The sequence below is a fragment of the Panonychus citri genome, unplaced genomic scaffold, assembly GCF_014898815.1.
Source record: "Panonychus citri isolate SS breed McGregor unplaced genomic scaffold, ASM1489881v1 Contig00102, whole genome shotgun sequence".
Classification (NCBI taxonomy): domain Eukaryota; kingdom Metazoa; phylum Arthropoda; class Arachnida; order Trombidiformes; family Tetranychidae; genus Panonychus; species Panonychus citri.
In genome coordinates, this window is record NW_026515507.1 from 312,084 (window position 1) to 335,088 (window position 23,005).

General features: G+C 31.3%; 5 protein-coding genes across 6 annotated transcripts in view; 4 read left to right on the forward strand and 1 right to left on the reverse strand.

The window, feature by feature from the left end:
• Nucleotides 1-90: 90 nt before the first annotated feature.
• LOC128388777 (RNA polymerase-associated protein CTR9 homolog) lies at nucleotides 91-5,129 on the forward strand. 2 transcript variants are annotated; one of them, XM_053348229.1, is made up of 3 exons: nucleotides 91-297; nucleotides 756-911; nucleotides 1,045-5,129. In XM_053348229.1, exons 2-3 carry the CDS (start codon nucleotides 768-770, stop codon nucleotides 4,855-4,857), a joined length of 3,957 nt encoding a protein of 1,318 aa, XP_053204204.1. In that variant the 5' UTR covers nucleotides 91-297; nucleotides 756-767; the 3' UTR covers nucleotides 4,858-5,129. The 2 variants fall into 2 exon arrangements, with proteins under 2 accessions (XP_053204204.1, XP_053204205.1); XM_053348230.1 differs by having other exon boundaries at nucleotides 768-911.
• Nucleotides 4,904-7,620, reverse strand: LOC128388782 (glucose-6-phosphate exchanger SLC37A4-like). The gene is given in 8 exon segments (XM_053348236.1): nucleotides 4,904-5,228; nucleotides 5,307-5,645; nucleotides 5,724-5,744; nucleotides 5,747-5,881; nucleotides 6,027-6,273; nucleotides 6,385-6,617; nucleotides 6,896-7,071; nucleotides 7,159-7,620. Coding segments are annotated over 7 exon segments (1,287 nt in total). The 5' UTR covers nucleotides 7,050-7,071; nucleotides 7,159-7,620; the 3' UTR covers nucleotides 4,904-5,070.
• A 596-nt stretch (nucleotides 7,621-8,216) lies between these two features.
• On the forward strand, nucleotides 8,217-10,994 carry LOC128388780 (uncharacterized). Its single transcript, XM_053348234.1, has 3 exons — nucleotides 8,217-9,012; nucleotides 9,097-9,249; nucleotides 9,421-10,994. Exons 1-3 carry the CDS (start codon nucleotides 8,604-8,606, stop codon nucleotides 10,689-10,691), a joined length of 1,833 nt encoding a protein of 610 aa, XP_053204209.1. The 5' UTR covers nucleotides 8,217-8,603; the 3' UTR covers nucleotides 10,692-10,994.
• A 223-nt stretch (nucleotides 10,995-11,217) lies between these two features.
• LOC128388773 (catalase-like) lies at nucleotides 11,218-13,587 on the forward strand. Its single transcript, XM_053348227.1, has 5 exons — nucleotides 11,218-11,427; nucleotides 11,711-12,610; nucleotides 12,695-12,885; nucleotides 12,968-13,208; nucleotides 13,279-13,587. Exons 1-5 carry the CDS (start codon nucleotides 11,383-11,385, stop codon nucleotides 13,462-13,464), a joined length of 1,563 nt encoding a protein of 520 aa, XP_053204202.1. The 5' UTR covers nucleotides 11,218-11,382; the 3' UTR covers nucleotides 13,465-13,587.
• Nucleotides 13,588-14,217: 630 nt separating this feature from the next.
• LOC128388768 (neuronal acetylcholine receptor subunit alpha-7-like) overlaps nucleotides 14,218-23,005 on the forward strand; it is a 42,087-nt gene continuing 33,299 nt past the window's right edge. Inside the window, exon 1 of the mRNA XM_053348222.1 lies at nucleotides 14,218-14,764. Coding sequence (XP_053204197.1) covers nucleotides 14,719-14,764 — 46 coding nt within the window. The 5' untranslated portion in view covers nucleotides 14,218-14,718. The remainder of the gene's footprint in view (nucleotides 14,765-23,005) is intronic.

Here is a 23,005-nt window from a genome sequence, read left to right on the forward strand (position 1 = left end):
TTTATTTTCAACTAAAAGAAAATCATTCAACTGATTTGATTTGTTTTTCTTTTAATCAAATTTGATTATTTGATTAGTTGGGGTTTAATTAGAAAAATGATCAAATAATGTCAACTAACTGAATTAGATTTGATTGGTTTCAAAGATTTACGAGGTGTTGGAATTTATCTGATTGATTGTTGGTATGTGATTTCAGTGTTAGTTTTTTTTTTGTTGATTTTATTTTTGTTTAATTGTTACCTTTTGTATTGTGATTGTGATATTAATTCAATTTGGATTAACTGGAAATTATTAAAGGTTTGTTTCTATTTTTGATTGTGTAATTTTAATTGCCAATTTAGTGACTTAAGTGTTTGTCTTTTTCCTTACTTCTTTCAATTAACTACAGAGATTAATTCTCAAAGGTTTACAATTTCCCTTTTTCAGTTTGGCAAATTTCAATTAGAATTTAATTCTTCTTCAATGAAATTACCATTTGAAGTATTCTTTTAGAATTTTATTTTTTCAAATAGAAAAGAGAAAAAAAAGTGGTTTTGTTCCTTTTTCGAATGTATTTTGTTCTCTCAATTTTTGTTCTTTTTGTAGAATTTAGAATTTGTATTAACCGCTTTAGCGGCTTTTTCTGGTTCTTATCATTTGGGTTGACTCACAGGTTATTTCTTCTTGTGTTCACTGTTCTTGAAATGTGACTAAATATTTTTAATTGTTTTTTCTTCTTTAATTGTTATATTTTACTGTTTTTTTATTCCAATCAGTGATTAATCAAGATGCCTGATAAAATTGAAATCCCTTTAAGGGATAGTATTGATGAAGTCATTGAATTGAATATTGAATGTTTACCTGATGGTTTGGAAGTATTGGAAATCTTGAGGCAAGAACAGCCTATTCTCAATGTTTGGATCTCATTGGCGGTAAGTTTTATCCAAATTGATTGATTGATTTTTCTAATTCTAATGAACTTGATTCTTTTGTTTGTTCTTTATTAAATGGTGTGAATAATTATCCTTTTCTTTTTTTATTTTTTGTTCTGTTTTTGTCTTTCAGGTTGAATATTATAAGCAGGGTAAACATGAAGACTTTGTTCACATCTTGGATGTTTGCGTTGAAAAGATTTTGGTTTTTCTGGAACAAAAGAATCAAAATGTTCCCAGAGAACATTGTCTTGATTATCCTGAATACGAGAAAGATATGATGAGAGCTTTGGATACATTGGCTGCTTATTATATTAAACTTGGTAATAGAGAAAAGAATCGTGACAAGAAGAAGGAATTTTTTGGTAAAGCTCATCGTTTATTTACCATTGGTGATAAAATAATTATGTATGATCAAAATCATTTACTTGGTAAAACGTATCTATGTTTTCTTGAGGGTGATAAAATGGATCAAGCTGATGCACAATTTAATTTTGTTATGGGCCAAACTCAGAATAATATGGCCGCATTACTTGGTAAAGCTTGTATTGCATTTAATAAGAAAAATTATGTTCATGCATTAACCCAATACAAACGAGCTCTTCGAAGTAATCCAAATTGTCCAGCTGATGTTCGTCTTGGACTTGGTCATTGTTTCTACAAACTTGGTAAACCTGAGAAGGCTCGATTAGCATTTGAAAGAGCTCTACAACTTGACCCTCAATGTGTAGGTGCTTTGGTTGGACTTTCACTTTTGGAATTGAATAAAAAGACACCTGAAGCTATTCGTAAAGGAGTACAAATGCTTTCAAAAGCTTACACCATTGATCCATCTGATCCTATGGTACTTAATCATCTTGCTGACCACTTTTTCTTCAAAAAGGATTACAGTAAAGTTCAACATCTTGCTTTACATGCTTTTCATAATACCGAGAATGAGGCAATGAGAGCCGAAAGTTGTTACCAACTTGCTCGTGCTTTTCACATTCAAGGAGACTACGATCAAGCTTTCCAGTATTACTATCAAGCTACTCAATTTGCTTCACCTCAGTTTGTGCTACCACAATTTGGATTGGGTCAAATGTATATCCATCGTAAAGACACCGAAAATGCTTCTCAGTGTTTTGAGAAAGTTCTTAAAGCTCATCCCGACAATTATGAAACTATGAAAATTCTTGGTTCACTTTATGCCCAATCATCAACCCAAAGTAAAAGAGACCAGGCCAAAACCTTTCTGAAAAAAGTTACTGACCAATGTCCTGATGATGTTGAAGCTTGGATTGAATTAGCTCAAATTTTAGAGCAATCTGATCTTCAAGGTGCTCTATCCGCTTATGGAACTGCAATTAAAATACTGAAAGAAAAAGTTCAAGTTGATATACCATCTGAGATCTACAATAATATCGCTGCTTTACACTTTAGGCTTGGACATTTGGATGAAGCAATGAAAAACTACGAATCAGCTTTAGATCGATGTAAACAGGAAGAATCAAACGATGAACATTATTATGGTTGTATTTCTGTTTCCATCAACTATAATTTGGCTCGACTATACGAGGCGATGCACTTTTATGATAAAGCCGAAAAAATTTACAAAGATATTCTTCGAGAACATCCTAATTATATTGATTGCTATCTGCGATTAGGATGTATGGCCAGAGATCGTGGTCAAATTTATGATGCCTCTGATTGGTTCAAAGAAGCACTTCAAGTTGATCAAGATAATCCCGAAGCTTGGTCACATATTGGTATTTTACATTTTGCTAAACAAGAATGGGGACCTGGTCAGAAGAAGTTTGAACGTATTTTAAAGAAAGAATCTACGGCTCAAGATACTTATTCTCACTTGGCCTTAGCAAATGTTTGGCTACAAACTCTTCACCAACCAAACAAGGATAGAGAAAAAGTGAAAAGACATCAACAAAGAGCATTATCTCATTATAAGCAAATACTTCACATGGATAATAATAACATTTACGCTGCAAATGGTATTGGTGCTGTTCTCGCCCATAAGGGTTATATCTCTGAAGCTCGAGATGTTTTCGCTCAAGTTCGTGAGGCTACAGCTGAATTTCCTGATGTATGGGTGAATATTGCTCATATTTACGTTGAACAGAAACAATATGTTGCTGCTATTCAAATGTACGAAAATTGTTTGAAAAAATTTTACAAACACGATAACACCGAGATTCTACAATATTTAGCTCGAGCTTATTGTAAATGTGGAAAATTAAGAGAATGTAAAAATGTACTTCTCAAGTGTCGCCGAGTAGCACCTCAAGATACTGTTATTCTTTATAATCTTGCTTTGATTCTTCAAAAGTTAGCTACTCAAGTTCTGGAGGATAGTAAAAGTAATGTACAAACAGTCCTTAAAGCTGTCCACGAACTTGGACTTTCTCACAAATATTTCCAATATCTGTCAGTCAGTGGTGATAAGATGAAGTTCGATCTGAATGCTGCTCTAATGGAAGCGAAACATTGTCAAGATCTTTTGAGTCAAGCACAATATCATGTTGCTCGTGCTCGTCGTCTTGACGAAGAAGAAAGGGAAATCAGGAGAAAACAAGAGCTAGAACGTGAAGCTTTACGACAGAAAGTAGAAGAGGAACAGAAACGGGTAGAAGAAGAAAGAATCAAAACAGAAAAAGAATTGATTCAGAAACGGCAACAGTTCGTTGAACAGACCAAGAACAAACTACAATTTCAAGAACTTCCCGATGAGAAACCTTCCAAGAAAGGAAAATCGAGAAAAGCCGGTGCTGATGATGACTTTGTTGATGATGGTGATGGTTCTGGTGACGAAAATGCTCGTCCTCGCAAGAAGGCTAAGGTTGGATCCGGTGATGAAGGAGAGAGGAAAAGAAGTAAAAAGAAAAGACGATCTAGAGTTGAAAGAGGATCAGGTGATGATTCTGATGGTGGAGCTGTGGAAAGAAGTGAAGAGAGGAAACGTCGTCGTAGTAAACACAAAGAAAAACATTCGTCGAAGAAAAAATCCTCTGAACCTGTTAAGAAACAACCTAAAATTGATGTTAAATCAAAAGGACGAGTCGTGTCACGAGAATTTGTTTCCGACTCATCTGGTTCCAGTTCAGATGATGAACAACGAGAACAAGCCTTGGTTATTGCTCAAGATTCTGATGTAGAAGCTAGTCCAAAACGATCATCTGGTGAAGGTTCTGCCTCAGATTCAGGATCAGACTCAGGCTCAGAATCTGGTTCAAGGTCGGGCTCTGGTTCAGGGTCAGATTCAGATGGCGCTTCAAAGAAAAAGAAGTCTAAAAAGGTGAAAGAAAGCAAAAAGATGAAGAAAAGATCGAAAGTTATGGATTCAGATGAAAACTCCGATGATGGTGCTAGTCCCAAGGAAAAGAAAGACAAGAAAGATAAAAAGGATAAAAAATTCGCTCTCAAAAAATTCGTTGACTCCCAGTCAGATGCTGATGGTAGTGATAATCAGGAAGATAAAGATAAGGACGAAAGTGATGTAAATCGAAGTGACAATGCCAGTGATGATAATCAAAGTGACGCTGAAAAAGCGACAAGAGCGATAAAAGTGACAGAAGTGCTAAAAGTGTTGCCAGTGACAAAAGTGATAGTGAAAAAAGTGACCAAGATGACCGGGAAGATCAAGAAGCTGAAAAAGATAGTGACCAAGAGCAGCAAGAAGCTGGAGAGAAAGAAAATCAAGAAAACAGTGACAGAGATCAAGATGGAGACAGTGAAAAAGGAGATGCTGATGAAGAAGAGCAACAAAAAAGTGATGTATCTGATTCTGAATCTGAAGCAGGATCGCCAATTGCAAAGAAAGAAAATGCATCTGATTCTGAGGTTGAACGAAGTCCAGCCCAATCTGGTAAAAGTAGTCAAGAAGATGAAGAAAGTCAACAAAGTGCACAGAGCAGTGACGAATAATCTTGACCATAAACATCACAGGAAGTAAAATACCATATTGATTCATAAATTACCAACATTAATCATTCGAAAAATTTAATTGTAAATAATCTTTATTTTCATCAATGCCAAAAAAAAACTTTTTGATCATATAAACATTGAAAACTAGGTAACAATTGTGTTTGATTCGTTGTAATTAAATGCACATTAACAACAGTTTTTGTCCAAAAAAAAATACAATTTCTTAACTTATGTCCACTTATTAAGCCGCTTTCCGTTTAACGGTTGGAATAAATTTAACAAATGAACACATAATCAAAACAGTGACAATAGTAATCACTTCGAGTAGGAAGAAAATGGATCCCCATGAATAGTAAGCGGCAACATAACTAAACGGTAATCCCGAGATAATTGCACCAACTGTAATTTAGAAGAGAATTATTTTAATTATCAATTGTTCGTTTTCTTTCAGTCATCTTTTCAGTTATGATTACTCACCATTGGCCGATAAAGCGACAATTGCGTGAGCAGTACCCGAAAGGTGAGAAGGAGCAGATTCTGTCGCTAGTATACCGAACAAAGCAATTGGCCCATAAAGACAAGCACCAAGAACGAAGCCAATTGAAGCTATTGTGAATTTCGGTGTATCCGGTGTAACTTGGAAATAGAGTAAATGGAAACAAACGGCAACCCCGATCATCATTAAAATGGCCACTGGCATTCGACCCTTGACCGTGTTTTTTTCTTTACGAAGTTTAAGAAAAACATCAGTTAACCAACCAGCAAGAATGGAACCAACGAAACCACCGCTCTCAATGCTACTTGTAAATCCACTGGCTACAAGAATTTAATTTAAACGACATTATTAAAGATCGAATCCAACTAAGAACTAACAAATTGCAATCGCTAACTAACCAACATATTGAGATTGTTTCTCTCTTCGATCAAATAAACTTGACCCCAATCAGTGGAACTCGTCTTGGAGCAGAAAACACTCATGTAAGAAATAGCGACGATCCATAACATTGGACTTTTAATTAGATCGGCGATAGTTTCTTTCCCTTGAGATTTACCTGTGAAAAGAGTTGAACAAAACAAAAAGATTAACTAAATTGAACACATAATTAACATAAGATTTCTAATCTAATTAAGATCAGTTACTAAGGGTTGATATTATCTAATTGTAATCTTCTTCTAGTTATCATCATAAATGATTACCTTTCTTGTCTTGTTGTTTAGAACTTTGATTAAAGCCTTTTAATCCAACCTGAGTTGGGGAATTGATGACGAAAATAAATGCGACAACTCCAAAGAAAACGGAAACTGCTCCCGAAAAGAAAATACTAGTTCGCCAACCATAGGTCGTGGTTAAAAAGGCAGCAACGAAAGGTGATATTCCACCGGAGATATTTGTACTAGCAGATAGTAAACTCCACCATGTACCAAAAGAAATTGGATCATACCACTGGATTGGGAAAAGGAGAAGGAAAACAATTTAAATTGTAAACATAAACGTGTTGATTTAAAGGCAATTGTCTTTTTGGGTGTTGATGGTTATGTTTGTTTGTTTGTTTACCTCTCGAAGTAGTTTGGCACACGCAGGCCAACCAGCTCCTTGTGCCAGGCCATTGAGAAACCAAAGGAAGGTGTAAACGGGAATTGATTCACTGAGAGAAAAGACAATTGTGATCAATCCGCTGGTGATTAATCCAATTGAGAAAAGTAAACGAGCAGATATACGATCAGATAAAAGACCACCGGCAAATTTACTTATAGCATAAGCCAAATTCTGACTGCTAGCAATTAAACCTTTGGTTAATGGACAGAAAACAGAGAAGGAGAGAGAAAGTAAACAATCAACAAAATGGAAAAGAAAATGAACAATTTTTTGCAACAATTTTCTCTCTCTCTCTCTCTCTTCCTGCTGATTTTAATGTTATTTGTTTATATTAACAATAACAGCTGAAGATTTATCATGTTGTTTACACTCAAGAAAAATAGACGATCGAACCAAAGAAGATGTAAACATGATGGATATGAACTTTTCCATGACAATATGGATTAGGATAGAAATTGAGAAGACTAACCAGCTTCATTTGTTCCTAATCCCGATTCCATCATCGAAGGCATCGCCAAGGAAACACTTTTACGATTAAGTCCATAGCTTCCATAGCCAAGGAATAGAGATGAAAATATATTCAATTGGTAGCGTTTCAATTGTTTCTCCTTGAGAGAAGCCATTGCATGGATTTCGATGGTGTTCCTGATGAGAGACCCAAAAAAAAACAAAGAAAATCAGATGATAAGCAAATGAAGAAGACAAAAAGTAAATCAAAAAGTAAACACTAACCTTGAAATTGTTTACCAAAAACAAGAAAAAAAAACAAATCAACAATCAACTAAGAAAAAGTTGATCAACGTAAGAAAAACAAATTGAATGTGAAAATACCAAGACAAATATGAGATAATTAACAGAGAGAAAGTATAGTTGGAGAGACAACAAACAGAATTAACAGAATTAATTCTGTAATCAATTACAGTGTGGAAGAAAAAAAAAATAGATTGTTCTTAATCACAATGGTAACCACTTTTAGTTGAGAAAAAGTAAAATAATCAAACGTTGATAATAAAGATGATGGATAATCAATTGTGATCATTAATTGGAGATAAAGTTAACATGAAGCAAGATGAAGGCCTCTTGATAAATTGTAGTGTTTAAACAATAGACATCAAGTTGATTGATAAAAAGTAAAACACCAACAATTAGTAAGTAAATTAACCATTACAATTAAAAGATTGACATTCACATTTTCAATTATCCAATTTGAAAAAAAAACCAACATGTGACAATAACAACAACTCATGTGTCCAATCAAAGTCCAAAGATTAACCCGCTACAATTGAATCGCGGGATTGGGTCAAACAATTAAGGTAACAATCAGTTAATCAATGTGTATCAATACAATCAATTACAATTTATCTGGATTACAAGTGTATCGGTTAATCAATTGACAAAACACATTTCAAATCGGTGCAAAGTTAATCATCTAAGTTCATTGTGTAACATTAATTGTGACTCTGAAATTACAAATAATCTTTGCGTGAAGTAATTAAGTTGAAACAATTAGATGGCGATAAGTTTAATTAATTGAGTTAATCATTTGTATAATAATAATAATAATTAATTACCAATATAATACCGATATCATATTATTATATTAACTAAGTATATGTGAGGGGAAATCAACAACAATTAAAACAAAAGGAAACAACAAAGTAGCAAATACAAAAAGAAAGGTAAATTTATCAACAATTAACTGATTAGATTTTAGATTTTTTTTTTCAATATTATCCTTTTCAATTGTCTATTGATAGTATTTTATCATCATCGTGATCAATAAACACACACACCACTTGGAAATCAATCAAATTGATGAGATAAATTGATAGACAATTAACCCTGATCATGATAACAAGTTAATGAACAAAAAAGTAAAGAAACTGAAAGAAAAACATTTCAATGATTTAATCATCATCATATATTAACATTGTACAATTAATTGTTGCTGTTTAAAGGTAAATGGATTGACGGTTGATTATTATTGATTCTTAAAAGGATTAATTGTCTTAATTGTTTTGTTTGTTTCTAATTTCTAATTGATTATGTTATGTTGTTATACCCATTGGATTTAATTTCTATTAGTTTACTTGTTAATTTTTCTGGTTCAAATTGGATCAAATTATTTGCAAACTTAAAATCATAACAATCAAGACAAGAGACAAAATTTATTTACAATGATTAAGTTAATTCGTGAAAAAGTTTATCTAATTAAAATCCTTCGTATTGATGTTTATCTGTTTCTATTTATGTGTGGCTATTATATTGGTCAAGTGCCGACAACTCAATTGATTGAGGATAAAATTTGTATCAATGAATTAGGATTTGATTCAGTTTATTGTGTTAACTTTGATACAACATCAAATGTAACTGAATCCGATAGGTTAATTGTTCTTGATCGTACAACAACAATTAAAAATTGGCAAACAATTTTATCAACAATTCCTGGTGTGGCCATTTCATTGTTCACCGGATTCTGGATTGATTCATATCCATCACATATAAGATACTTGTTAATGATTCCCTGTATTTCAATCATCTTACAATCATTATCATTGTTACTTCAATGTGTTTACTTTAAATCAGGTAAATTGTCATCTCTCTAAATTGTTGTTGTTGTTGTTGTTATGATAATTTCAAAATTTAATTCTTTTCTACTTTCCCATTCAGAATTATCTCTAACTTATTGGTCATTTCTGCTAATGGGCATCGGCGGTAGTATACCTTTGGTACTTACCTGTGCGTTCACTTATGTCGCTCGTAAAACCCCACAAAGCCATCGATCAATTAGATTTGCTTTAGTTGAATTGTTTCTACTTACAGGTGAGTTAATTATTAAATCATTCGGATAATAATCTGGCGAAAAGAGTGATTCAATCATCATCATGATTGTTATTGAAAATCATCATTAATCATGTTGAAAAGGGAATTGAGTTGAGGAGAGATTCAAGGATTAGAATATACAATTAATTATTGATTCTGTTGATTGATTAGCTCAACCCGCTGCAACGGCACTTGGAGCTAAAATTTTAGCAATGGACAGTTGGTTTATGGCTGATCGACGAAACTACATTGGCGTTTTCTTGACTAATGCGATAATCATGTTAATCGCAGCCATTTGGGTATATTCATTGTTAACCGATTGTGATGACGACGATGACGGAACTGGAAATGAACCTAAACCTTTGGAAAATCCTATTAGACCATCGATTGGACAAAAAGCCAATAATGAAGATTCCAACGAATTTGCTTCTCGAAAATTGGTAACACGTTCGATGCCCTCAAACAGTATGTTCTATAAATCAACTGATAAAAGTGACATTACAACGATTATTCACAAATCGTCATCATTAAAATCCATATCATCCGAATTGAGCCAAGACAATAATCAACAGCAACAATTAGCCAATAATAACAATCAAAGAAACTCAAGAGTTTCCATCTTACCATCAACAGCCGATGACCACAAATCCAATTATTGTGAAGCAATTAAATCGATAATCAACATAAGCAACGTGATCAATACGTTTAAAACTTGCCTTCGAAAACGTGAGAATGGTGAACGTGCCAAGGTGATCAACATTTGCTTTGCGATTTTCATTCTGTTCATTTCTCTTTTATCTGAATCATATTTTGGATTCCAATTCACTGAGAAAGTTTTCCATTGGGATTATCGTTACTATTCAAATATTAACGCAGCTCTACTGTTGATTCAAGCGTTTGGTGCTATTCTTGGTGCTGCTCTATTCAAATCGTTACTTAATTATCAAGATTCAACATTAGCCGGTATCGCAACAATGTCCCATTTACTGTCCAATCTGTTTAAAGGTATCGGTTACCAGGAATCTTATATAACGGGTTATATTGTTTACGGGGTTAGTGGTATGTCCATACCTTCAGCTAGATCAACACTTACTCAGATCATTCGTTATCATGAGATTGCTCAGGTTTTCACCATCTTATCGTGTATTCAAGCAGCAAGTCCAATGGTCTCTAGTATATTTTGTACGACAATTTTTAAGGCCACAATGGCTTCGATGCCTGGGGCAACTTATCATGCAGTTTGTTTACTACTCTTTTATCCACTTGGTGTTTTCTTTTGGATCAATGTTTCACAGCGAAGGTTAAAAGTTCAAAATGACCAGAGAAACTTGAATCGAGCTTTATCTCGAGGTATTGAAGACCTTAGGATAACAGTGGCTGGACAACAACAATCAGATAATAACAATGGATTTGTAAATTATGCATTTAGTTCAAAATTTTAATGTAAATTTTGTAAATTTCATTTTATACATGAGAAAATTGATTAAGAATCAGTATTGATCCATAATGGAATAGTTTAATTGTCATTTGATTGTTTATCCATTTTTTGTTTCCTCTTCTTCGAGTCAAAATTTTGGTTCAATTATAATATTTTTGCGACCAGAATACTCAAGAGTTTAAATTGTTACAATCGTAACAATTATTTTCTGATTAAAATTTTACAATTCTCGTCAAATATAATCTTAATTAACTACTAAATAAAATTCAATTTTCACTTAATTTCAATAAAAACAATCAGCAGATTATCAATATTATTAATAATTGTTCAATCATTTCATGACTTCAAAGATTTAAATATCGACTAATCAATCATTTCTGTATTTTGATACAAGTAGTTAAATTGATTGAACAATTAATTATGTACTTATGCTGATGATACTTCCTAATCAATGGTAATTTGATATGTGATTACCTTTAAATATGATCGCAATTATATTTTGAAACAATCAGTGTTTGGATCAAGTTTCATTTTGTTGATAATTTTCAACAGTTTCAAATTGTCCGATATTGTGACTACTAATCAATAGTGTTTTCTAATCTTTGTTTAAATTGTTCGTTGTTAGCAATTAGTAAATTGTTTCAACTACTTTCTTATTCTCACCAGGGGGTTAGTTTAATTGTGGCAGTTAAATCATGGATAAAAAGATTGACCCTTGGATTATAACTATTTTAATTACGGTGAGTTAATCAACAAAGAATGATTTTTATCATAATCTATTGATTAGTCCGTTTAACCTTAATGAATTAGCTAAGGTCAAGTAGTTTTGTAAAGAGAGGTTCAAAATTCATTCATTATCATAGATCTTAGTTTATCTAATCGAAAATTAATCAATTATCAATCGATAATTGTTGTGGCCTTTTGCTTTTCAATTAGTTTTTTTTTTAATTCAACAAATGAGAGTAACGAGTTATGATTAAGTTGAGTTAATTTGTTACAATTTCAATGTTCCTCAACTTTTAGTTGGGCACCTTTTCCACTGGTAGTGGTCAATTCCCGTGGTTAACTGGACAGAAGCCCGAGAGTAAGATCTTGACTCGTTTGAATGGATGTCCGATTTCAGATAAGTTCGATATAGAGACTGCTGGCCCTCACGGGCCTTTGATGGGAGAGGATGGACAGTTTATTGAAGAATTGGGACATTTCACTAACGAGCGACTACCGGAAAGGGTTGTTCATGCTAAAGGTTATGGTGCTTTCGGTGTGTTTACCCCAACAAACACAAGAGTCATATCTCGATATACTAAAGCCTCGCTGTTTACCGTTCCTGATGTCAATACAAAAGTAGCAGTTCGATTTTCAACAACTATCGGTTCGAAAGGATCGTCAGACTCTGTTAGAGATAATCGAGGTTTCGCGATCAAGTTTTATTCTAATAGTGGGAACTTTGATCTACTGACATTATCATTTCCTGTGTTTTTTGTTCGTGATCCATTGCGTTTCATTTATTTCATTCATTCCCAAAAACCTGATCCTGTCGGAATTTGGCCTGTCGAGGAAAATAGTTTTAATTTCCTTGCAACAAATCCTGAATCTCTTCACGCGTACATGTATCTCTACTCAGATGCAGGTACACCCAATGGATTCCGTTGGCTTCCAGGTTATGCTGTGAACACTTTTCGTCTTACTAATTCAACGGGCGGTATGGTTTGGGCTCGATTTAATCTGGTTGCCGATGAAGGAATCCAAAATTTAACCCGAGAAGAATCAATCAGAATATCAGGTTTAGATCCATCATATGCAGCTAAAGATTTATATGAATCAATCAGAGAGGGTAATTATCCAATATGGACATTGCGAGTTCAAATATTGGACTTTGAGCAAATTGCTAGTGCTCCATTTGATGTATTTGATGCAACGAAGGTGAGTTCGTAAATGTCCATTTACACACCATTTTAGTGAACGATTGCCGATTACTAATGTGTTATGGTCGATACTTGCTCTTAGATTTGGTGGGAAGATCAATTTCCATCCATTGAGATTGGTAAACTGATTTTAAATCATAATCCTGAAAATGAATTCGCTCAAATGGAGCAATTAGCATTCAAACCATCTAATTTAATACCAGGAATCGCTATATCACCAGATAAGGTATTACAAGGGCGCATTCCGGCCTACATTATCGCACAGAACTACAGGTAACATAAAATTGAGTGAAAAATTTATTTCCATCAAAAAATTGAGAACCAATTAGACTAATTGTTTGTTACCTTTCCATAGATTGGGAGTTAATAACTACAAATTACCTGTCAATACACCGATTCGTCCGATAGTTAATCCAACAGCTCGTGATGGTGCTTATGTTTGCGATTCTAATCAAGGTTCAACACCCAATTTCCTACCCAACTTGTACAGTCCTCAATTCAAATCGGCCTCACAATATTATTCAGACTCATGGCAACCATTTGAACCCTGTACTGTTGGTCGATACAACAGCTTAAATGACGACAATTTCAGTCAGGTAAATGATTGACAATATTTGATTGAGATAATGATTTAACTGGAATAATAATCTTTTTCTTTTCCATCAGCCTGGAGAACTTTGGAAAGTTTTAAAACCCCAAGATCGCAATTCGTTAGTTACAAACATGGGAATGGATCTACTTAAAGTGTCAGTCGGTCTACAGGCAGAAGTAATTAAAGTGGTTAACAAGGCAAGCGCTGAATTTGCTGAACAATTAACAAAATTTTTGCATGAGAACCGACGAGAATCCTGAACATGGTGACAATTCATTTTCTAAATAAATTGAAGCCGATCCAATAATCATAATTCAGTGTAACCAAAATCAAATTATAATTTTGTTCCAGTTTCACTAAAATATGAAAAATTGCATTAGAAAGCTCAAGTAAATGTGTCTCATTATTTCATCAGATTAATTAGATTGTATGTCTCTTAAAAGTTTCGGTTAGTTGATTGATTTGTCGATTCAATATTTGTCAATGATTGACCAAACAAGCTCGATCTGATTGATTTGACAATCAAATTCAGTTCAAGTTCATTCAGCAAAAACTGTTGCTATTAGCAACTTATAAGCGACTAAAAAAGCGCTAACTTAAAATCTTCAATTAGATGAAAAGCTTTTAATTATTACTAACAATTAGCTTGAGGTTAACTAAATAATTAAGAATCTAAATGGCAGAATCTCAGCCGATGAAAAAACAACCAAACTGATCTAGAACTTGATTGCAGCCATTACATGTATTCAATATCTTCTATTATTTTGATTCAATTGAATTCATAAAGATCAGTAATTGATCGCAATTTATTTAAATAACTTACAAGCAATTAGAGATTGTCTAGTATTCTAAATAATAGAAATAGAATTGCAATTGATTTGAATACGAAACTTTGATTTTCTCATTGGATTCATGCGCATCCAAATGGATCAATATCATGGAGTGAGACTCTCAGGGAATGAAGAAGAGGATGAATAAAATGAGAAAGAAAAAAAGTTCAGTCTAGTTGACAACTCGAAGCCATAAGCAGTTGATTTACTTTTGTTCGGTGAAAACTTTTCTCTTCTCATTTGATTGTTTTATTGATTCAATTTGCAAGTTTCGATTTTCGACATTTTTGATAGTGTTATTTGGTCAAAGTAAAAGAAAAGAAAAGAAAAAGTTTAATTTGTAAACAATTAACCGAATTAATTAACTTTCCAATCAACTTCAACAATAAACAGAAATGTTTTGGTTGTAAGAGGAAAAAAAACCTTCGAAACAATTGAATTTGATTGTTCATCTTACAATCGTCATCCTATTGTGACAATTAACCGTTTCAATAACTATTTAAATACTAAATTGTTCAGTGTTACAAGTTAATCGTTTAGTTTGTTTTGTGTGTGTGTTTAATAATTTTGGATAAACAATCAACTTTTTTTGTTCAATCGAAAATCGGTAAAAATTAAATCAAATTGTTACCAAACTAATTGTGATAAGTTGACAGAGAAAAGTAAACTTAATTGTAATCAAAAATGGCGATGCTCATATTACTAACAATCATCTATTCACTTATTCAAGGTAAGAATATGAATCAATTTAAATTGTTCCCGAATAATAATAATCAAAGTTTATCAAATGATTTACCATTTTTGGAAAATTTCATCAATCATCAAATATTACATGGATTTGATTGGCATAGAGAATTGAATTAATTTTGATCATTAATTGTGACGATAAAAGGAGATTATCATGTAAATCTTTATGGAAATGTAGATTTAAACTCAATCATTTGTGAGATGATAAAATCTCATGTTAATCCTAAATGGAAGTTGATAAATTATCAATGAATTTTTAATCGATATTGAAGCAAAAAAAAACTCATGATTACCTTTTGAATTTCATGGAGATATGGAAATGATCATAATGATATTATTAATAATAATCAAGATAAAGATAAAGATAATCAGATGAATGAACAATAAAGATGAATATTTTGTCTCTCTCTTTAATCTCAAAGGGATGAAGATGATCATTTTCCATGATAAGTTTCAGTTTTTGAAACTTATCATCATGAATAACTGTAAATTTACATAATTTTTACCTTTAAAATATGAACCTGAAAATCCTACAGATAATGATATGATCGAGTTAACTATAATAGTGAGGAAAATAATCTCAAGTATTATCATGATTTTTCATGATGATCATCAGTTGAAATTTAATCATCTTCATCTTCATTGAACTTTTACCTTAAATATAATGAAGATAAAAGGTAAAAATTAACATCATTACCAATCTGATTTCAATTTTCGTTACAAGTTTTATCGATTATCATAATTAACATGGTAAAGAGAAAAGTTCTGGTAATTCAGGTAAAATATATCATGTTTTTCGTAATCATTGAGATTTCATTTCTATCATACGATTTAATCAATTTCATTCTGTTAATTTTTCCTTTGCAATCTATTTCTAAGTTGATATTAGAACTTTTTTCTTTTTCTTTTCGATGAGACCTCTTGTTCTGTCTTTGTTTATTGATCAGAACTTTCTATTCAGCTTTTTATCTATTTTTTTCTTCCCTGACATTGATGGAATCATTTTGAATGGCAAGTGATGAAGAGTAGCGAGATGATTCATTTATATATTCCTCAGAATAACATGATGGTAAAATTCAGGGAATTCTTATCAAACTTTCTATCAACATTTACGATAAAATAAGATGACAATTGGATTGACATGATTAGCATGAAATAAAATGATCAATGAAAATGTTCATGATAAATTGTTGACATTCAGGTGACACAATTTACAGCAAATCACAATATGTTGACAATTCGTATTAATCTAATTTTAAGATAAACAAGATGAAAACAATCACAATTTTAGCTTCTTTTTTTTTCTTACTTTTCGACTAATTAACAATTGAATCAATTTAACTGTAGATGATTAACTTCAATATAATCTGTTAACTGAATAATCAATCAAGTTATGCTCATGATAATCATTGACAAACTCATAAAAGGTAAAGTTAATTCATGGATGATTGAATTAGATGAGATAACCTCAACTGATTATTATTAAGTAATATGTTTAATCATCTCCATGGTAACAAATTAACTTTTAACGAAAATTGAATGTCATCAATTAAAGTGGTCAGTTATTCATTAGCATTCAGAAGGAGATGATGATGATGATGATGATGGAGATAGAGAAAGAGAATAGAAATTGATCAAGATGAAAGATCATTTTGCTTTTTTTTCATCTTCTTCTTTCTCTTCGATCGGTTTCTTCTTGTTCAACAATCAATGATGATAAATACGATGACAAGGATAAGGTAAGGAAAAAAAATAGAAAAATAAACTTTGCTTGACCATTAAGATGGACACTCGGTCAGTTGATTCTGTTTAAAAATATTGTAAAAATGAAGAATCAGAAAAAAAGATCACATAGGATAACAATCTTTCCATGATGGGCTCATAACATATTTCAAAAGAAAGCCTCAGGGTATTTACATTCAATCAATAGGTGAAACCATAAACATGAGGAAAGAAAATTATTACTTCTCTCTCTCTCTCTCTCTCTCTCTCTCATACTCACACAAGTTCAATATTTAATAGGAGAAGATGGAAAGACAGAGTAAACAATTGACAAAATATTAACAAAATGCTGAGAGATGAGGTAGGAAAAAGGAAGAAAATTAAATTGACTGAAATAAGAAGGGAAAAAGTTTTACTTTTCCATGAAATTGTGAAATTTTTCATCAAAATTCAGGGAAATGTCTCAACTTGTTCATTTCACATTTCGATATTTATTATTTATCCTGAACGGAAATGTTCATTATATGCACTAAGAAAAAGGGTTCATGAGCATCTTCATCTCCATCATCCTTCATTGTTTCAATATTTTTCAATGGGATTACGATTTTGCTGATGATCAACGTTAATTAGAGGAAAATAATCAGTTTAACTTTGGTAACAATTAAATTAATTTTATTTTCTCCAACTAATTGTAAAGTTACAAAATAAAATTCAAGTAACATGAACAAATAAATTATCTGGTTTCCTCTTCCTCCTTCATCCATTTTTCCTCATCATCATCATCATTTTAGTTTATTTAGTCACATTCAACCAAAGACAAAAACAAAATCTAATCTCATTTATTTCACTTTGTATTTAATTTTGCTTCTAACAATTTAATTAAATCATGAGCACTTTTATTAGTTGAAAAGTTTTTCAATTCAATTGCTGACATTTGATTATCATGATGATATTAATAAGAATATTTATATTTTATATCATCATGATTATTTAAACTCCTCCGTCGTCTTATTATTATTAATAATAATTAAGCTTCCTATCTAATAATTGTAAGTATAATTTGAGAAAATTAAATTACAATTAACTTGTTCAATGATTAGTTATGATAATTGACTATATTGGTTAGAGTTCAGGGCATATTTTCCAAGTGAATATTCTGTAGATTCTGAATTTGGTTCAATGAATTAAATAGAAAATTTTGAAAAATTTTCGTTTCTTTTTCGTTCTTTGATGGTTAACATTTTTGCCATTGAGAAATTTCATCATGAAATAAATGAGGCCAACTACGATTCTTTGAACCAGTTCGAGAATACCAATAGAGGAGACAAAAGGTTCAATAACAATTTGGTTCTACAAAGATTGATTCAAGTTCAGAAAAGTTCATCATGAAGGTCGCATCAGTTATAGAGACGAACAAAAAAAATTCTGATGAGAAATGAAACTTTTCTTGCTCATAACTTGAATTGTCTCCATGATTAATCAAATTGTTAAGAGAAACATTGATTCTAATTGAATCAATCTTGATTACACACAAATTAATACAGAAAATCATCTAAAAAAATAAACATATTTAACTATCTGAATCAATCAAAAACTAATCCAGTTGATTTAATCAGTCAAAATAAACATTTGATTAATTTGATTGTTGTGATTTAATTCAGTTAGCAAATGACAATCAAAATCTCGCAAAAGTTGAAATAATCAAAGCTCATTTCTTGAGCAACTTAATTAATACAAAATTATTAAATTCACTTGATGAAAAATAATCAATAATCAACTCATCATTTCTTATTAATAGTTAATTACAAGCAAACTCCTTAATCTTGGCTCATCTTTCTTGATTGTTGATAGTATATCAAAGTTAATCATACAATTATCATAATTGAATATTCTAATTTGACTAATTACATGATATTAATACATAGTAATTGTAATCGGAAGGATTAACTTGATTATTATTAGAATAATTTTTTGGGTGGAAAAGCTAAGTTCTGAATGGATTCTGTACTTTTCATGAAGTATTAATAATCCACCAGTAATCAAAATATCAAGAACTATTATCATTGAATTTCCAGAATTCAGAATTTTACTTTTATCTCTTGTATTTCCTGTTACCATGATCATTTTCATCATGATAATACCTTGAATCAAGATAATATTTGGTACAATTGAAGATTAAGACAAAAGAGGAAGAGAAATAATTTTTTTCTTTATGTGATTGGTTAAATTAAGTTAAAAGTTGAAAAAGAAGGAATTTTTTTATATTCCATTTCAACTGAGATGGTACATTTTCATGATGAGAAGATAAAGATAATGATCATGATTACATGATAGAGTTTTTTTTATTTTTAAATTTCTTTCAATTTATTTTCTCAAACATCTCTATCATCATCATTATCATCGAAATCAACCTTTTCACTCATCCCAATCATTCACTTCATCCAATACCCATTACATGATAGTTTCAGGGGAAGTGGAAGAAGAGAAATGAACATGAAAAGAAAAACTCTGACTTCCAAGATAATAATCGTAAGTTTACTAGAAAAAAAGAGGAAAATATCTGATAAAATAATTTTGTTCTTCTTTATTCTGTATTCTTCGTCTTTCCATTTTCATGAGATAAAATTTTTCACTGATTCATCATCAGAATGAATAAGAAAATTATCTCAAGAAAAACAGACAAAACTTGTTCGATATTCATTCAGATTTTTGCTCTTTTTTCTCACAACCAGATGGCGATACCAGAGATTCGATTGCAGTGCCATCTGTTGAATATTTAATTCTCCAGAATAATAATACCTTTTACTTTGATAATAACACTTAATTTCCACTTTCATCATTTTCTTTAGTAGAATCTTGTGTTCATGATTTGAGTGGTTGGAATAACAGTAAAAAGAACCATATTATCCATCAAGTCTTCCATTTATGTTGAATTTAAGTTTGATAAACTTTTTCCCTCAACTATTGACTTAGAGAGGCAATCAACTAGGTTATCAATCAGTTTATATCAATTGAGAAAAGTTAAAATTGAGAAATGAAAGGGAAGAAAAATTATTCTCTCCTTATCAATCAATTAAATCTGTTGACACAAATACGATAGTTAATTGTATAATATAAGAATGATAAGTTTACTAATACTAATAACAAAAACTTTTCCATTCCTCTGATTCAAGGTGAACGGGGTTTTCCTTAATTAAATTCTAATAGAAGAAGGAAAATTCTGATTTTTTCTTTGTCACAATTTTCATCTGATTTACTTTGCTGAAAATTCACTTTCACCATTCAACCCACACCTTAGGCTTCAATTAATTAATTGAATATTAAATTGCTGTTGAATAATGAGGTAATAATAAAAACTCTTCGACGATATAATTGGAACGCTAATAAGTTTCTCTGGATCTTTTGTCTTTTAATCGAGCCAAATTAACCACGCCAAGTTTATCTTGGAACTTTTTTCTTTGCTCGATTTTTTTCTTGTGCAAATTATATTCTAGGTCAAATGTTTACGCATCAGTTATCGAATTTATTTCGTCTTAATTTGACTTTCTCTCTCTCTCTCTCTCTTCCTCGTCTTCTCATCATTATTATGGAAGAAGATTGTTCTTGAGAGTATCTGAGTATCAAAGGCATGGAATAGAATTTCTCTCACCTTCTTTTAGAATATCTTGTTTCCCTTCATTTTCTTTTCTTAAGGAGAATACAGAATTGGCAAAGGATTAAGAATTTATCAGAACTTTTTATCTCTATTGCATGGAGTCAATTTCATCTCATTATTTAGTCTATGAGATTCATTGGGCATTTATATCGTGATTTATCAAGAGCTTCCATTCAACTCTCCATAAGTATATTTGTATGTTCATCCAATTGAAAATTGTAATTGAGTAAAATATTTGAGTAACAATTTGATTCAAACCAGTTCAGAAAATGATATAATATTAGTCCGTTAGTTAGAAATTGTAACCTAATTTTGAAGAGAAGTAAAGTTTTGATTAAATGTTAATTGGAATGTTAATCATCTATTCAGTAGTTTAATCAACATTCATTGTTAATTACGTTTGGATAAAATGGAAAAGGGGACGAGTATTGAATAGATAAATGGGATGTAAGAGAAAAAAGGACTCGATAAACTCGTAAAGGAAAAAGAAAATCAGAAAAGAAAACAATACCAACAGATATTCTATCGAGCTGTGTTGATAGTGAAAAATTCAAGAAAATACTCAATACATAAAAGAAAAATTAATATCTATGATTCTCCAAAAATATCGAAAAGAAGGGAAAAATGTAACAAAATATATTCGAGGAATTTAGTTATCAACTAGTTATCTGAATATTTTGAATCTTTTATTCCAAATTATTGTTGACAATTTTCATGGGAATTCAATTGAAAATAACATGATAAATTTGGAAATTGATATTGGTGTTGAGTTAACAAAGGAAAAGGAAGGAAAAAGAAGAGAAAAAAGTTGGAAATTTGAGAAAAAGAAAACATTTTCTTTATCATTTCATTCACTTTATTTACTTTTCAGGAATTCGTTCGCTGTATATTATTTCATTTTGAGTCTTCCTCTCTCTCTGACATTTCTTTCTTCATAACTTTTCATGATGATGATGAAAACGAAAACGGAAAAAGAGATAAGAGAGATTGAGAATCTATTAGATAATTTCATCATCTTTCTTATTTCTAAAACTGTTCAGAACTTTTCAAACTCTAAAGTCACAGCTTGTCCCGTTTTCCAGTCTAAATCAACCCACTCATCGGGAAGAAAAAGTTAAATCAACCAATTTAATATCCAAATTGTACCTTTCAGAAAGTAACCACCACCCTCACCATCTCCTCCAGCTTAACCCACTCCCATCATTATCTCTATCATCTTTATTTCAATTCATTCAACTGAACTCCCATTGTAATAACATTTTACTCTGAATTTGGTTGAGATAAAAAAGTGAAAGTTAATATCTTTTTCTAAATAATAATAATAACTTATCATCGTATTCATCACCATCATCCACCTTTACTAACCCACCTTTATATTATTTTTCCTTTATCTTTTTACATTTGGAATTGATTTTTACTTCTTTCATGAATTCCCCTGACAATTAAGCTGATTGGTTCTGGTTCACAAAATATGAATCAGAATTTGAGAAAAGTTCATCACTGGTCATCAACATCATGAATACTATTTAAATGTATGATTAATAAAATGATTATGATGTGAAGGCAGAAAACTTATCAATATTTTTTCGTTGGTATGGAAAACGGAAATTGAGCAAATAATCTGATAAACAGATAGGAAAAAGTTATCACCAGGTAATCAATACAATTCTAACTCCGAGTAAACATTCATCCTTCTTAATTGGTGTTGAAAGCTTCCTAAAAACCTCATCATCATCATACATTTATACATCTTCATCCTCTTTTTATTCTGTTTCATCATCACACTCATGTTATCATCTTTTTCCATCCTATCATTAAGCTCTTATCTCTTTGCCAGTCAATGTCAGGTCAACTAAATTACTGTTACTGTCCATCTCTGTCCACTTCAAAGATGACCTCCTACTTTTACCTTTCTCTCTTTCTACCTTTCAGATAACTTATTCTCTAATAACAAAAAACTATCGAATGAACAATTAGTCAATTGTATCATTATCTTTTCTCATCTTGATGAGAATACTTTTCCACTTGAAATGCAAATGTCTCGTTCTCAGGAATCTAATTGTACATGTAAGTTGATTCCAATTGAATACAAGTGAAACGAAAAAGGATCAATGTTGAAGAAGGAAAATAAGATAAAAATGAAGAATATCAACAAGATTCATGATGAAGATGGAAGAGGAGAACAAAACAAAAAAGATAATAAGAATCCATGATGATTATGGTTGAAGATAGAAACAAGATGAACAAAAATAGATTAGAATCATTGGGAATCATTGAATTGGATATATACCGATATAATACTTATCTATTATTGAAACTTATACCTTTTTAAATGAGCAGAAATGAAGTAAATCGTTATTACAGTTATCAAATAGAAACAATTTCAAGTACATATTCAGCTATCCACTAAGATATTATCATGATCCTCGTGATACTCTTGAACTGATTTACTTGATTTCATTTCGTATAACCTTTTATATATACAACTTGTAGTATTCACTGACTTTATTTTCCACTTTAACTTCCGCCCCGAGTTAATCATCATGACCAAACAGTTAATCTACTTTAAATACCATTTTAATTGTAGATTTTCGTGATATACAATCGACGAGTTATACAGTATGAGCTACATTGCAATTTATTACAGTTGATCTTGCTAGATGACAAGAGTCTAGAAAAAAAGAATGATAACAATAAGATAAAAGCATTAAAAGTTATATTAGCTATAGAAACTGCCAGTAGTTATACAGCCACGAAAATTAAGTTTCGTACATTTTGAATCAAATCTGAGCACAGAGTTGCTTTTCTAATGTAAATTGATTGAAGAATCAACTCTATGCGCAACAA